The sequence below is a fragment of the Sminthopsis crassicaudata genome, chromosome 2, assembly GCF_048593235.1.
Source record: "Sminthopsis crassicaudata isolate SCR6 chromosome 2, ASM4859323v1, whole genome shotgun sequence".
Classification (NCBI taxonomy): domain Eukaryota; kingdom Metazoa; phylum Chordata; class Mammalia; order Dasyuromorphia; family Dasyuridae; genus Sminthopsis; species Sminthopsis crassicaudata.
The window spans coordinates 474,890,896-474,907,129 of NC_133618.1; the positions used below are offsets into that span (position 1 = coordinate 474,890,896).

Sequence of the window (16,234 nt, forward strand, 5' to 3'; positions counted from 1 at the left end):
GTGTGTATAGCATGAATAATAGAGTTTTCATGCAAAAGGAGAGTAGAAAAAATATGCATTTGCTGTATTTTTGGAGGGTTATATTCCTTATAATGTTTTTGTTGTGAATTTTGAGATTTAAAAAAAACCCAACACAATGGAAATAAGCATTTGAGATATCTTCCAAACAAAAAATAGTAAAATTCTGAAAAATGAAAATTCTCAGTTAACAATATTTGGACAATATTTGGAATCCAGTAACTGACCAACTCACTATTCTTTTAGATTAGTGATAGCTCATGATTCCTCTTAGTAGTGATCTAAGTTAATTTTTGTTAAGATTGTGATTGGACATTGTGGACATAAAATGGACCTTCATTTCTTGTAGTTTACATCAAAGTCAGAGGACCTGGCATCCCCTTAAACAAACTAAAATATTACTGGTCTCACTACAGCATTTTGCTGCTAAGGATTATAGGATTAGGATTTAGAAAAGGATTTCCCCTCCCCCCTTTGTGTGGACAGCAGCTCTAGTCTAGCTATGGAACAAAGACAAACTAGAGTGAAGGAGAAAGTGTCAATTTTAATTATGTTTTGCTCACCACCGAAGTCTATTAAAATGACTTTCCATTTTTTTCCTTACTGGGTGAAATTTATTTGATTAATGTGCACTTTAACCAATTTACATTAAAGGGCATGCTCAACTGGAATAGAGTACCTATGATTTAAGGAACAACAATCTGTGAGACAGTGGGAACATAACTTTTTCTACTGATCTAGTTTGGCTTTTTTTGTGACTAAAGAGAAACCTGGCCAAAGAGTACAATCAATCAGGCACCATTTACTGTGGATCACTATTTGCACATTCTCCTAAACTAAGGCCTGAAGGATTAAGATAAAAATTGCTTATTTCTTATTTACTATTCCTTTCAGAAAAAGAAAAAAAAAAACCGACCCAGAATATTTTTCCCCAAAATATACACAAGGGTGTCAATTTCAGACACTTTGTAAACATGAACCAGCAGCACATAACCTATTAAAGAGAGGTAATTTGGGGTCCTTGGGATAGGTCTTCTATTAATAGCAGGTAAATCTCTTCTAGCTGTTAGCTATAATACCCGGATAATTTGTGCAAAATTAACTCTGCCAGATCCAGAAAGCAAACATTGCTTTGTAGAGTCTGAAGTGTACTTAAAAAACACATAGATTCATTGTATTAGACATCCATAGCCCTTACATTAAAATACACAGAAACCCAACCGCTTTGGTCTTCCAATGGAAAGTAAGTTTTGATGGGGGGATGGGGGAAGCGTCCATCAGTCCGTGATTAAGCCCCCCCATTTCCATTAAGACAATTTCACCACACACACTGCCAAGATAACAGCTATGATGAGCACAGCACTAAAAATAATCGCAGCCAGAAGTTTGCTAATGTCACAAAAGCCTTTTCTCTCTTCCACGGAGATGAAAGCCCCCGAGGAAGCTCCCGTACTGATGGTGGATTTGAGCTCTGCCCCGGGATCCTGCTTCGCCTCCACGGTCCACTGAGGCACGTTCACTTTCATCTCCATCTCATACATCATCTCTCCCACCTTGTGGATCTCCTGCTCCAGATCCTTCAGATCCACTTCGTCGATGTTGCGTTCGGCCTCGTACTTCATGTTTTGGACGCTCATGGCTCTGGCAGCCACACCCGCGGTGCCTCCCGACAAGCCCGTCTGAATGAGGTGCTTCTTGGGCACGTTCAGGGGAAACTCCAGCCCTAGCTCCAGGGCGCGCTTCATGTCGGTCTCCAAAATCTCCAAGCATGTAGAGAAAATCACCCAGAGGCGCTCGAACTCAGCCTTGTCCTCCTTGCTGATGGTCTTGTCCTTCAGGGCCGCGGTGAGGTTGTTCCTGTTGGCCACTGCCAAATCGTGCGCTTTCTGCCTCGTCTGCTTCAGCTCCTCGCGCAGGTTCTGGGAGTCCGCGGTGCCGCCCACGCTGAGGACCATGTGCCGGTAGCAGGCTGTCACCCGGTTCAAGGCGTCCAGGAGCACTTTGCACTCTTCTTTCGCCATATTACGAGAGGTAGATTGCTGCTGCTGCTCCTTGTTGTTGCTGGGGTGCCTAGAGTTTTAAGAGCCGGAGCTGCACAGTTTTCCCGCTAAGCTCTTAGAGAGGCAGGGACACGAAGGCACCGGCCGCCGCCCTCGGACGTGGTCCGAGTTGAGCTCTTCTTCATCGTTCTTCTCTCCTCTCCATGCAGGTGCCCGGCTCGCGGGGACCTGGGGTTAGAGGGGCCAAGGCTAGTGCGCTGCGGTGCCAGAGACGGCGCCGCGCTGAGTTCATCTCCTGCTGGACCCCGCGTCCAGCCTAGCCAAGGCCCAGGGCTCCCCGCGTTTATTTTATTTTTAAAAAAATCTTTGTTTTTTTTTTTGCTCTCACTCACCAGAGTTAAGAGTACGGGACCCGGGCATCCATCCTTCCAGCACCCGGCAGAGCCCTGGCCCCGCCGGGGTCCCGAGGTGTTAGTCTTAATAATCTGATATAATCTGTCTCTGACTCTCAGTGCCCGAGGCTCTCCAGTTTACAGTCTGGGGTGGGCGGCGCTGCTGGGGGCCGGGCAAGTCACATGCCTCCTCCGCCCCTCCCAGGCTCATCTCGGGTTGACTTGGGGAAGATGCGCGCAGAAAGACTGCGAATCCTTTAGCTCCCGATCGGACGCCGCGGGGATGGGACAGGGTGTGGCGGGTTAAGCGGAGCCCGGGGGTGTCGGGTGCTAGAAGGCGGTGGAGGAATCTCACGGAAAGTGGCTTTGAAGTGAGTTCCTATGGGCGCTCCGACACTTTCCTGCACTTATCCCGCAAAAATCAGTTCCGCTCTGCTTCCAGTTTCCTCGTTTCTGTCATGGAGAGGATCTTTGCATTATCTGTCTGATCAGGGATATCGTACCCAATTTAAGGTGGCAATAAAGGAGAGAGTTTTGTGAAAGAGAAGACTGACGTTCAACTTGTGGATTTGCTATGTGATTATGCACACAAATGAACCTCAAATTTCCTCAACTGTGAAATGAGCCTCACTTTCGAAGCGCCAACCACTTAAGGGTTTTGTGAGACAAATGAGAAAACGCACAAACCTGTTGCAAACTTCCAGAATCCGACTCCTCTCTCGCGTTTCCTCACTCCCATGGGTTCTTGCATTTAACTACTTGATATATGTATATGTTAACTTTATATTCATGGTGCATTTTTTTTGTTTGTAACATTCTATTAGAATGTAAACTTCTGAACAGAGACTGATTCGTTCTTTGCACTTGTACGGCAAAGGGACCCAATAGGCGCTTGCTAAATATTTGTTTGATAACTTCATCATTTTGTGATTGAGTCCCAGTGAGGGGAATAATTTGGGCAAGATCTCAAAAGTGCCTTAGAGGAAGAGGAGGGACTAGAACAGCTCAGAAGTCTTCGTAACCCATGGGTGATGTAGGTGGATAATCATCTCGCCCTCAGAGTCCCTTCTGCGAACGTTTGCCCACAGTGCACGGAATCAAACGGACAGGAATGCAAACTCAAGGTTTTCATCAAAAGCTACAAAGGCCAGCCTGCATCGCGCGCTGGCCTCTCCTCCACAAGTATCCAACTACAGTCAGATCCCTCCCTCCGCTAACCGGATGGCCCGGCGCATGCTCAGTGGGAGCAGGACGCTCTGGTTGGAAGCTCTTTGCTGGCTTTCAGGGCTCCGCCTTTCAAACTAGCTAGGCTTTGCTGATTGCTCCGCTTGTGCGTCAGTCATCACAACGGCAGTGATTGATTGGTCTATCTGCGGGGCTGAGAGCCCTCCCGGGGCCAGCGTGAGGGGCTGGGGAGGGGCGTGGAAGGCTCTGCGTTGGAAGTGCAGATGTTGCCGCCTCCGCCTTCTCCTCAGCCTCCGCTGAGATGGGCAGGAAGTGAAACCATGGTACTTACCTGAGTAAGTAGCTTTCCATTAGTTCCTGTGCGTGGGGTCCTCTTCCCTTGGCCTAGGAGGATGGGGGCGGTGGCGCCTGTACTGACCGGGGCTGTGGAGAGCCGGAGGAGCCCCTCTCGGGGACCGCCGCCCCGTGTCCTCCCATCTCTGCCCTCTCCTCCCCCCCGTTCTGGCCTCGCCGAGGCCTCGCCGGGGATGGGATCGGGGCTAGCTGCCGGATCAGGGGAGGGCCCTGGCTTCGTGTCAGTCCCGGGAGGTGCCCGAGTCCCTCCTAGCTGTGCGGGTCGTGAGGCCTCTGCTTCTGTCCACCCCGCCTCTCCGTGCAGCCCTTGCTCCCTCCCCAGCCCAAGAGTGCAACTTTTTCCTCTTTTTGGCAAAGTGCTAAATAGATTTCCGGGCAAGGGTCCCAGGCTGTAGGTGCATTTCAGCGAGGGAATCCCAGGAGAGGAGACTGTGTTACCCGGAGGTGGGGGGGGGGAGGGAGGATCTTCCTAGGTCCGCTTTGATGTCAGCATTCTTGACTTTTCGGGCTTGCGGCTGTCCTGCAGGAGGGCACTTCTTTAAGTGTTTGAAAACCAAAAGTTAGGGTTCATTTCCCGCACCTTGCACTTAGGACTGTCATCTTTGCCTCGGTGATACCTCTCCTGTCAACTGTACAGTACTTGAATCGGTACTATTTTTTGGCGTTGATGACCCTGCTCTCTGGTTTTGGGGCAGTGGCTGGGGTTTCGTTTTCTCAGATGTTACACTGTTAGGCTGCAGGGATCTTCTGTAAACTAAACTTATCTTTGTTTCTGCCTTCTACAATACCCGAAGGCAGTTTTCTCATATTTCCTTCTTCCTTCCTTCTCTCTCTTATTTTGCATTTCCGAATTAAAAACTTTCTGGTGGTTAGAATACAAGTAAATCTGTCATTTTAGTTTCTGACAGCTGATGTATAAATATATTGTCTCCATTTTTCTGGATAGTGCTATAATGGGTTTGATTTTGCAAGTACAAGCTGAAATCTAATAGCTTCCTAGTTAATTAATAGCTTGCAAACATTACTGGAGTACATGCTCTTCAGACAAAATTAAGAAATTGGATGCATTAATACCTTATCCTAAAGTAACTTAATGACTTTTTTTCTTTTTTATTAATTTTTATAATTATAACATTTTCTTTGACAGTACATATGCATAGGTAAATTTTTTTTTTTACATTTACAACATTTTTACAACATTATTTTTACAACATTATCCCTTGTACTCCCTTCTGTTCCGAATTTTTCCCCTCCTCTCTACCCCTTCCCCTAGATGGCAGGCATTACCATACATATTAAATATCTTATAGTATATCCTAGGTACAATATATATGTGCAGAACCAAATTTTGTTGTTGTTGCAAAGGAAGAATTGTATTCAGAAGGTAAAACAAAAAAAAACAAACAAACAAAAAAATGCTCACAGTTTACGCTCACTTCCCAGTATTCCTTTTCTGGGTGTAGCTGATTCTGTCCATCATTGATCAATTGGAATTGGATTAGTTCTTCTCTATGTTGAAGATATCCACTTCCATCAGAATACATCCTCCTACAGTATCATTGTTGAAGTGTATAATGATCCCCTAGTTCTGCTCATTTCACTCAGCATCAGTTCATGTAAGTCTCTCCAAGCCTCTGTATTCCTCCTGTTGGTCATTTCTTACAGAACAATAATAATCAAGATAGTGAATAATTTGATAATAACAAGATAGTGAATAAAAATAGCAATCTAGTGTTTGACAAACCCAAAGATCCCAAATTTTGGGATAAGAATTCATTATTTGACAAAAACTGCTGGGAAAACTGGAAATTAGTATGGCAGAAACTAGGCATGGACCCACATTTAACACCACATACTAAGATGAGATCAAAATGGGTCTAAGATTTAGGCATAAAGGACGAAATCATAAATAAATTGGAGGAACATGGGATAGTTTACCTCTCAGACTTGTGGAGGAGGAAAGAGTTCATGTCCAAGGGAGAACTAGAGACCATTATTGATCACAAAATAGAAAATTTTGATTACACCAAATTAAAAAGTTTCTGCACAAACAAAACTAATGCAAACAAGATTAAAAGGGAAGTAACAAATTGGGAAAATATTTTTACAGTTAAAGGTTCTGATAAAGGCCTCATCTCCAAAATATACAGAGAATTGACTTTAATTTATAAGAAATCAAGCCATTCTCCAATTGATAAATGGTCAAAGGATATGAACAGACAGTTTTCAGATGATGAAATTGAAACTATTTTCACTCATATGAAAGAGTGTTCCAAATCACTATTGATCAGAGAAATGCAAATTAAGACAACTCTGAGGTATCACTACAAACCTGTCAGATTGGCTAAGATGACAGGAACAAATAACGATGAATGTTGGAGGGGATGTGGGAAAACTGGGACACTGATACATTGTTGGTGGAGTTGTGAAAGAATCCAACCATTCTGGAGAGCAATCTGGAATTATGCCCAAAAAGTTATCAAACTGTGCATACCCTTTGATCCAGCATTGCTACTCCTGGGCTTATATCCCAAAGAAATACTAAAGAAGGGAAAGGGACCTGTATGTGCCAAAATGTTTGTGGCAGCCCTTTTTGTAGTAGCTGGAACAGGAAAATGAATGGATGCCCATCAATTGGAGAATGGCTGGGTAAATTATGGTATATGAATGTTACGGAATATTACTTAATGACTTTTAAAGGAATTATGTTTCTGAGGCCTTTGTGAAAACATTCAATACCAGTTTAGAAAACATTCAATATTAGTTTAAATTAACAAATAACGTATTGTAGCAAGACAGTAAATATTATTCCCTTTAAGAAATAACGGGTTTACCATAGCATAAGGTCTATACTATACTTTTCTTGCATTAACCCCTGTTGAGATTAGTATTTCATTACACAAGTGAGGAAACTAAGATTTAAAGGGCTGAAATTACTTAATCCTTGGTCACATAACAAGAATCTGTTTTATTTTACAGTTGAGGAAACTGAGCCATAGAGGTTAATGATTCGTCCGAGGTCTTTATATATCATGAATGAGCTGGAGGATTCAAAGCTATGTATCCTGATCCTTAAAGCTAGCTCTTTATTTATTGAGCTACTTTCTTGTTAACTTTCTGGCAATTTAGAGATATCACATTGATATGTAAATTAAGATTTAGACATTTGGCTTTATTCATTCTGTGCTTATATCCTTTCATGAGAAAAGGATAATGACAAGTGGTATCTAATGAATTATGGTTTTGATCCAGACAGCTTAAAATAAAGTTGGAAGCAGATGGATTTGATGACATCTACTACCTGGGACAAAGTGTAATATGGATTAGGGTTAGGTCAAAGAGCTTGCTGCAAACAGGAGGACCATGACATCGAGGAGGTAGATTGGATGTGGATTGGATGTGAGAGAGGGAGGCTGTGCAAGATCACCTACCTCATGGTCCCCTCCAGTGGCTAGACAGATCAGGATTAGTGGAGATGGCCCTGAATGCAGTGGGAGACCTGGGGCTATTTAAGAAAAGATAGAAAGGTCTTAGTGTGACTGAAACTGCTCCCCATTTAGTGATCAATCAAGGTTGGGTAGCAATTGAGGCATAGTGTCTCCTATTTTACTTAGTCAAGGAAAAAAAAAAAAAAACAAAATAAATAAATCAGAAATGACTGCTATTTACATTCAATCTGAGCAGTGATCAAATGGGGTTTGGCCTGGAATCTGTTGGTGGTCAAACAATGAGAATCAGAGTGGGTTTGGTTTAAGGTATGGTCCTTAAAAAGAAATCTAGCCAGGTCAGAATTACTGAATGTAGATTCTAAATGGGTTTTTAAAGCTATCTAGTTTAATAAATTTTATAGATGAGAAAACAGGCTTGGAGAGGAATTGCCACAGGTCATTCTGGTAATTGGTAGTTGGATAGATTCAGTAACTTCTGACTCTACTACCTTTTGATCATCTAACCCAGTACTCTCATTTTACCATTTAGGAAGTTGGCATCAAAGTCACATTGCAAATTAGTAGTAGAGTAGGACTAGAATCCAGATCTTTTAACTTTTAGTGTATTCATTTATTCAGTAAACATTTATTGACTATTTTTTCCCTTGCACAATGCTGACTCATATTGTTTGGTAAGATGTTCTGTAGTTCTTCATATAGAGATGTGCATGTGTGCCTATATACTTTTTCCCAACTGGTTAGTAGTGAGTTGATACCACATCCCTCTTTTTGCACTTTTCTTCCTCCCCTTCTAATAAGGAACTAAGTAAATATTAGTTACCATGTTCTTGACAGTTTTAGGGGTCCAAAACAGGGCAGTGCTAGTGGATTGTTTTGAAACTTAGAGTAATGAGAGTAAGAGATCAATATTAATTCTGAATAAAATATCTTACATTTCTCTCCCCCCCCCCTTCTTCCTGTGCAGTCCCTCCTGCTTCCAACTGTCTCACACACTGACCAAAGATTTTGTGGACGATGTTGCTCATCAAATTAAAAAAAAAAAAAAACAAAAAACCCCAATAGCAAGAAAACAACCCACTAAGAAAATGAGAGGTTTTTCACTTTGATCAGTATCTTTACTAAAGGGGTAATAAAAACATATTTTGTTATTTAATATATAAATATTATATGAAGATATAATATGCGTATATTCTATAAGAAATGTGATTATTCTCTCAGCATCCTTTGTCAAAATGTATAGTGATTCAATTTCTAATATCATTTGTCCTCTGAATTGGCATATGTAATATGTACCAAGCTGAATTTTTTTTGTTTGTTTTTAGTTTGGAAGAACCAGAACTATGACATGTTATAATACTGGGTTTTTATGCTTAAGATGCATTTAACTTGGTTAAATCAACTGGTTCCTGATGGAAATTTAGCTAACCAGTATTTAGCTAGATAACTAATATTAATAAGACATTAATAACTATCTTTATTATATTTAGTCTTTTCTGTGAAAATTATCTTTAACGTCATCCAAATTCAAGAACTTAAAAATGTATTTAAAGATTTTCTTAAAATGGAGGATGAATTCTTCACTATCCTTTATACAAGTATAATGTTAATATGTAATTTTAAATATGAAATTAAGTTTATATTAATTTGGTTGGTGGGCAATTTTGTGTTCTAAACATAAGGATTCTATGTATGACTAATACATATATATATTATTATATGTATATAAAATTAATCATACAGAATATATTGTGACATGTAATTACTTCAAAGTTTTTGAGTTTCAATATTGAGACCAGTGGATTATCCCAGGAATAATCATTGCTATCCTTAACTCCTGCATTATGCTCTTAGAACCCAGTTAATTAGTAATGAGTCAGTTAATATTTAGGTGAATGCAGGTGACATAGTGAGCATGTATCCAACTCTAGAGGGTAATAATAAATAACTTATAAAAGAGTTATATGTTCAGTTTGACACCAGAAGATGTTACAGTAATGGTTAGCAACAAAGAATCACACCTCATTTATTTGTTTGTTTGTTTATTTGTTTTTGCTGAGACTGTTAGGGTTAAGTGACTTACTCAGGGTCATACTGCTAGGAAGTGTTAAGTGTCAGAGGGAATATTTGAACTCAAGTCCTCCTGACTTCAGGGCTGGTAAAAGAATCACTTAATGAAATCCACTTGCATTTAGTTTCTATAATTCCATAACTCTAAGAATACCAAGATAATTAATAGATAATAATTCCTATAATAGTAAATCTTTGTATGTTCCATAGGCTTCCCCAGCAATGTATGTCACCCACATTCTGAAATTTCTTTTCAAATTGTAGCAGGCCATACATAAATACATTTTTGTCCTGCTGTGGCTTTAATCTAAATAGAAGTATTTCTTTTAGATAAATTGTAATATTCTGCGGCTAATGTTTAGATGTGTATATTTTAATGAACTATATTCAAGACTTATCAATATATTTGAATAGACAAAACATAAATGAAGTGTTTGATATAATAGCCATGAGGACTTCGTTTACCCAAATATTTCCTGGAATTCTTTGAATAGTTAATAATTTCTTGACTTACCTTGAAGATAATTTCATTCATCAAAAGTTGGAGGAAGCAATAATAAGAAATTTTGCTCTTGATCTGATTTGTATCATCAAGGAATTGAAAGTTAGGGTGAAAGGATCGTTTGTGGATCGTTCCCTTATAGGGAAGTTACTTCCGTTTTATGAATTTTGATAAGAGGAGAAAGCTGGGTGTAATCTGACATAGATAATTGGGAAAGATCAGATTTAAAAAGGCTCAACTAGAAAGGTAGCCCAAAATTCTGCAAGGGAAGTCAACCAGTGAGGAATAGGAAGATCAAAAATGACATTCTAAAGCTATTCAATGAAATGATTACATTAAAGAATTCTTATTTTCTCTCTCTCTCTTTTTTTTTTAATACCAGCTTTATTTTCAAGATACATGCAAATAGTTTCCAACCTTCACCCTTACAAAACCCTGCACTCCAAATTTTCCTTCATCCCCTTTCTCTAACCTTCTTCCTTAGATAGCTATCTAACATAGGTCAAACATGTGCAATTCTTTTTTTTTTTTTTTAATTTTTTTTTTTTTTTAGCTTTTTATTTTCAAAATACTTTCAAAGATAGTTTTCAACATTTTATCCTTGCAAAATCTTGTGTTTCACATTTTTTTTCCCTCTCTTCCCTAATCCCTCTTCCCCTACCCTGGGCATACTGATTCAGTATGTGTTAAACATGTGCACTTCTTCTAAACATATTTCCACATTTATCTTGCTGTACAAGAAAAATCAGACCAAAAAAGAAAAAAAAAAAGCAAGAAAACAACAAAAAAGGTGAAAAATACTGTGAAACATATTCAATCCACATATTACTCGAAAAGAATTCTCTTAAGAGACTATTGTGAAGAGACGGCTGTTCTGGAAAGACAGTTCAGTGTAGTGGAAAGAATATTAAATTTTGAGTAACAGGCCTTGAATTTGAATCCCATCTGTGCCATCTTTGTAACTGTGGGCAAGTTCCTGAATCTTTGCTCTGGGCCTGAGTCTCCATGTCAAGTGAAATAGTTGATGCTGGTAGCTTCTAAAGCCCAAAAGTTTCATGATCCTGTGTCATATGTATGTGAATGGGGAATCAATATGATTGTTGAAATCTCCTGTATGAGGGCAGGAGTTGGAGTAGAGAGGAGGCTGTAGTTGTAAAAATGGGGAAAATGACATGGAACGATACAGTAAAACTCAGGTTTTCTGAATGATTGGTAGTTAGTTGAAAGAGGGTTTGGCAATTGGAATGGAGAATAATGAGTAATATGTATTTTTTAGAAATCATCAAGATTTCCTTTCCCAATTCCTTGTCAGAAAGCCTTACCTTATAACAAAGATTTTTTTTTTTAAATAAAAGAAGCATAATAAGAGGAAAATTCAGCAAAACCAGTCATTACACTTAAAAAAAGTACTGACAATATGCGGTGTTTCACACCCACATACCTGATCTCTGCAGAGTAGTTGGTGAGTTGTTTTCTTATCTCTTCTTTGTGGTCTTGTTTATTTTTAATTTCAATTTTGATTGTTTTATGATCTTTCCATTTACATAGTTTTGCTTGTTCACATTGTTTTTTGTATTCTGCTTACTTCATTTTGTATCAGTTATGCTTCTGTATTCAGCACATTTATTGTAATGTGCAATAATGTTATTACTGCAAAATAACTATATTACATTTATCTTCTGTGTTATTGCTATTTCTTTCCCATTTGATGATCATCTATACTTTGTTGATTACTTTCCATAAAAATACTGCTTTATAATTATTTTGATACATAAGGAGACTTTCTCTTTTTTATCAGAGATCTCCCTGATATACATTGCAATGCTATCTGTGGTTCCAAAAGTCACTGTGTGGACATTTTAATCACTTAGGAATTCCAAATTGCTTTTCAAAATGGTCATACTAATTAAGTTTCACTAAAAAAGCATGAGTGTGCCTATCTTTTTACGACCCCTTTAGCATAGACTGTTCCTATTTTATTTTTATTTTTTAAATTTTTTTATTTTTTTAAAATTAATTGTATAATTATAACATTTTTTTTTGACAGTACATATGCATAGGTAATTTTTTACATTATCCCTTGCACTCCCTCCTGTTCCGAATTTTCCCCTCCTTTTCTCCACCCCTAGATGGCAGGCATTCCCATACATGTTAAATATGTTATGGTATATCCTAGGTACAATATATGTTTGCAGAACCGAATTTTTTTGTTGTACAGGAAGAATTGGATTCAGAAGGTGAAAATAACCTGGGAAGAAAAACAAAAATGCAAACAGTTTACACTCATTTCCCAGTGTTCCTTCTCTGGGTGTAGCTGATTCTGTCCATCATTGATCAATTGGATCTGAATTAGATCTTCTCTTTGTTGAAGATATCCACTTTCAGACTGTTCCTATTTATTATCTTTTGCCAGCTCACAAGGTATTAACTGAAACCTTAAGATTGTTATGATTTATTTTTCTTTTTGTTATTGACTTGAAACTTTCTTTCATATAGTTATTAATAGTTTGCAATTCTTCTTATAACTGTTTATTGGAGAATGGTTTTTCATTTCATATTTTTGTTTGTTGTCTTTTTGTCTTAGATTTTAAGATGCATATATATACATTTTCCCAGTTGACCATTTTCTTTTTTATCTTAGCTTAATGGTGTACAAAAGCTTTTCAATTTCATGTAATTAAAATCGCATACCCATTTTTTGGCTCTACAATTCATCATCTATATCCATAAATATGAAAATTACATGTTTTATTCTTCTGGGTGATATAATTTTTAATATTCTGATAATGTATTCATTTTTCATTTATATTATGAAATGTAAGATGTTGATCTATATTCAGTTTCTTCCAGCTTGCTCTTCAGGGGTAATTTATATATATTTTTGGCTTACCCAGCACTAGGTTATTGAGTTCTTGTGTTGTGATTTCTTTTTTCCCCCTAGTCTTCTCCATTTGATCAATTTTTCTTTTTTTAATATCATAGTTTAACATTTATTAATTTTATTTTGTTCCCATTATATATAAATTCTCCCCGAAGTATATTGAACATCTTGGTATGCTATCTAAATGAAATAATTTATCTTTATAAAATTTTCTGCTGATTTAAAAAAATATATTTTTAATAGTATTTTATTTTTCCAAATACATGCAAAGATAGTTTTCAACATTCACCTTTGCAAAACTTTGTGTTCCAAATTTTTCTCTCTCTTCTCCTTCCCTCTTCCCCAAGACAGCAACAATCTAATATAGGTTAAACTTGTGCAGTTCTTCTAAATATATTTCCATATTCATCATTCTGGGCAAAAATCAGATCAAAAGAGATTAAAAAAAAAAACCCATGAGGAGGGGGGGAAAAACCCCAAGCAAATAAACAACAACAAAAAAAGTAAAAATACAATATGCTTTGATCCATATTCAGTCTCCAAAGTTCTCCTTCTGGAGGTGGATGGCACTTTCTGTCAAGTCTATTTGAATTGCCTTGAATCATCTCATTGTTGAAAACAGCCAAGTCTATCACAGTTAATCAACAACTTTTCTATATTGTCTATATTTTTTAATAGCATTGTTTTGATGATTGTTGCTTTTAAATGTAATTTGAGGTCTTGAAGTGCTATCCCCCATCACTTTTTACTTTTTCATTATTTCATATATTTGATCTTTTATTCCTAAAATAATTTTTTATTTCATTAACTCTGTTAAGTAACTCTTAGGCAGGTATAACATTAAATCACCTACAAATTACTTTTGGCTGGATCTTCCTGGCCCAACTATAAGCACTGACTAGAGCTTCAGCTATTAAATTGTTCTTCATTTTCCTTAAGGAACGTCTTGTAAATGATTTGAATATGCTTTGATAGATTGCCTCCCAATTATTTTATATATTTTGTAGTTTTATCAATGAAATTTGCCCTTCCATTATTGCCTCATTGGTTTTGTTAATATATAGGCATGATTTTTTTTGTTTGTTTATTTGTTTGTTTTGCAGCCTGCAACTTTGCGGATTAATTTTACTTTAATTTCTTTGCTTATTTCCTAGGATTTTACTAGTAAATTACCCAGTTATTAGCAAATAGGGATAATTTGGTCTCCTCCTATCTTTATGCTTTTAATTTAGTTCTCTTTTCTTGTGATTGCAGGCATTTCTAGAACTATATCAAATAATTGTGGGCAAAAGTAGCATTCTTGCTTTATTCTATTTGTTAATATTGTGTTTCCATTGCATATAATGCTTGCTTTTGATTTTAGTTACTTTTTAATCAGACTTAAAAAAGAGACTTTTATATCTTTTTTTTTTTTTTTTTTTTTTTTGTCATAAATGAGCATTTTACTTTGGCAAAGGTTTTTCTGTATAGTGATGTGATTTTAGATAGGATTGCTTTTTAATATAATTAATTTTATTTATTTCCTAATGTTGAACTATGCATCCCTGATATAAATCCTGACAGTTAAACACTATCCATACCCATGGTTCTTCATCTTTTCAATGAAAAAAGTACTTTTTCCCTCCAGTTCTTCCTGATGACTGAGCTTTGCATTAATATGGTTGTAGTAGTTATGTGATTATTTTCTAGGTTTCACTTATTTGATCTTGTAACATATGTGCCCTATTACTTTTCTTCAAATATATAGTGCCATAGTTTTGACTGATTTTCTGTCTTCTTTAGCTTCCATCTTACATCTTTTAGAAATCTGTCAATTGGTGAGTTCTGTGCATTATTTGTTAATTGGTTTATTGACTTCATTGGAATTGTTTCCCTTTGTGAAGTCATAACATATTGTGTCCTCTACCACATTTTCTTTTCTTTAGGTATAACACCCCTATTAGGTCAGTTTATCCTTACAAGGTATACATTGTAGGTTTTGATCTTGGTTGCCCTCTTCTAGAAACTGTTTAGCTTACAAATTTTCGCCCCCCATTCCCAAATGTAAAGGCACACTTAGACCTGAACACAACTCTGCAGTTAGGCTCTGACCAGGAAAGAAAACGGTTATGATGACCTCCCTGGTCTTAGCAGATTGTTTCTTGAAACATCCTAAGACTGATTAGCTTGTTTGGCTGCTATAGAAACTTCGGGACTTATTCTGATTTTTTAGTCCAGTAAAATCCTCAGGTCTTTTTCATTCAGGCTGCTGTCTAGTTAGAACTTCCTACTTTATACTTGTCAAATTTATTGTTTGAGAGCAAATTTGATTTTTATTTGATACCTTATTAAACACCATAGTCATTTCCTGATATAAAATTCATTGTCTTCTCCATTAAAATGTTCCTTATAACAAAGAATATCAATTAAATGAAAAGACACATGAAACTTTGACATTTGGTAGAAATAAATGCATGTTATTAGTCAGCCCAGTGTTCTGGCTGGGCAAGAACTTGTTAATTCTGAATCCGTCATCTAATATTAGCTTTCCTTCCTTGTGCCATTGGCAGTTTTGATAAGCATATATCTATGCCTTTACCCAAGGTAGTGATAAAAATATTAACAGCATGGGGCCAAACATAGGTTCCTTGAGCACTTCATTGGAAACCTCCTTTCAAGTTGCCATTGAACTATTAAGGTTCTTTGAAATTAACTAATAGCTAGTTCGGAACCTATATTTACCATTGCCTAGCCCATTTTTCTTCTACAAGAATAGCATAAGAAAATGTATCAACTATAAATAAATCAGGAAGAGAAGGACATAAGCATTTATGTAATGCCTTTTATGTGAATTCAGGTCTTTCTGATTCTAGATCCAAAGTTCTATTTGTAGTGCTGCCAGCTGCCTCTGGTAGAAAAATGTTATCTATAACATTCCATTGATCCTACCAGTCTACTAACAATGTCTAAAAGAATGAAGTTAGTCTGGCATGACCTGTTTTTGTGTGTGTGTGTGTGTGTGTGTGTGTGTGTGTGTGTGTGTGCGTGTGTGTGTGTTTGGTTTGGTTTTGTTTTATTGTTGGCTTTTGTTTTTATTCCAGTAATTTCTTAATATTATCCACCACTCCATAGAGCTCTTCCCTATAATAAAGAAAAAATAATTTTGCCTCTGAAATATGTGCAACATTTTTCACCCTTCCTTTCTACCAAGAGTATATATACATTTCATTATCTGTGCTTCAGTAGCAAATTTACTTACTTGTGTTTAATCGGTATTCAGTTGCCTTTTAGTTTTTTTTTTTTGTTTGTTTGTTTTTTTACATTACTCTAGTTCTATACATTGTTCTGCTGGTTCTGCTGTCTTTGCTATCCAAAAGTTTCCCTATTTTGCATTTTTTGTTTCTTAA

The 16,234-nt window shown here is 37.2% G+C and overlaps 2 protein-coding genes across 2 annotated transcripts in view; one reads left to right on the forward strand and one right to left on the reverse strand.

Moving 5' to 3' along the window:
• Positions 1-542: 542 nt before the first annotated feature.
• Positions 543-2,574, reverse strand: RGS9BP (regulator of G protein signaling 9 binding protein). Its single transcript, XM_074293243.1, has one exon. It carries the CDS (start codon positions 2,037-2,039, stop codon positions 1,326-1,328), a length of 714 nt encoding a protein of 237 aa, XP_074149344.1. The 5' UTR covers positions 2,040-2,574; the 3' UTR covers positions 543-1,325.
• A 1,242-nt stretch (positions 2,575-3,816) lies between these two features.
• ANKRD27 (ankyrin repeat domain 27) overlaps positions 3,817-16,234 on the forward strand; it is a 97,660-nt gene continuing 85,242 nt past the window's right edge. Inside the window, exon 1 of the mRNA XM_074293245.1 lies at positions 3,817-3,930. The gene's annotated coding sequence lies outside the window, so the exon portion shown is untranslated. The remainder of the gene's footprint in view (positions 3,931-16,234) is intronic.

What these genes read in the sequence shown, in the direction of transcription:
- RGS9BP (XM_074293243.1), bottom strand. Translation starts at nt 2,039, where the DNA reads ATGGCGAAAGAAGAGTGCAAAGTGCTCCTGGACGCCTTGAACCGGGTG.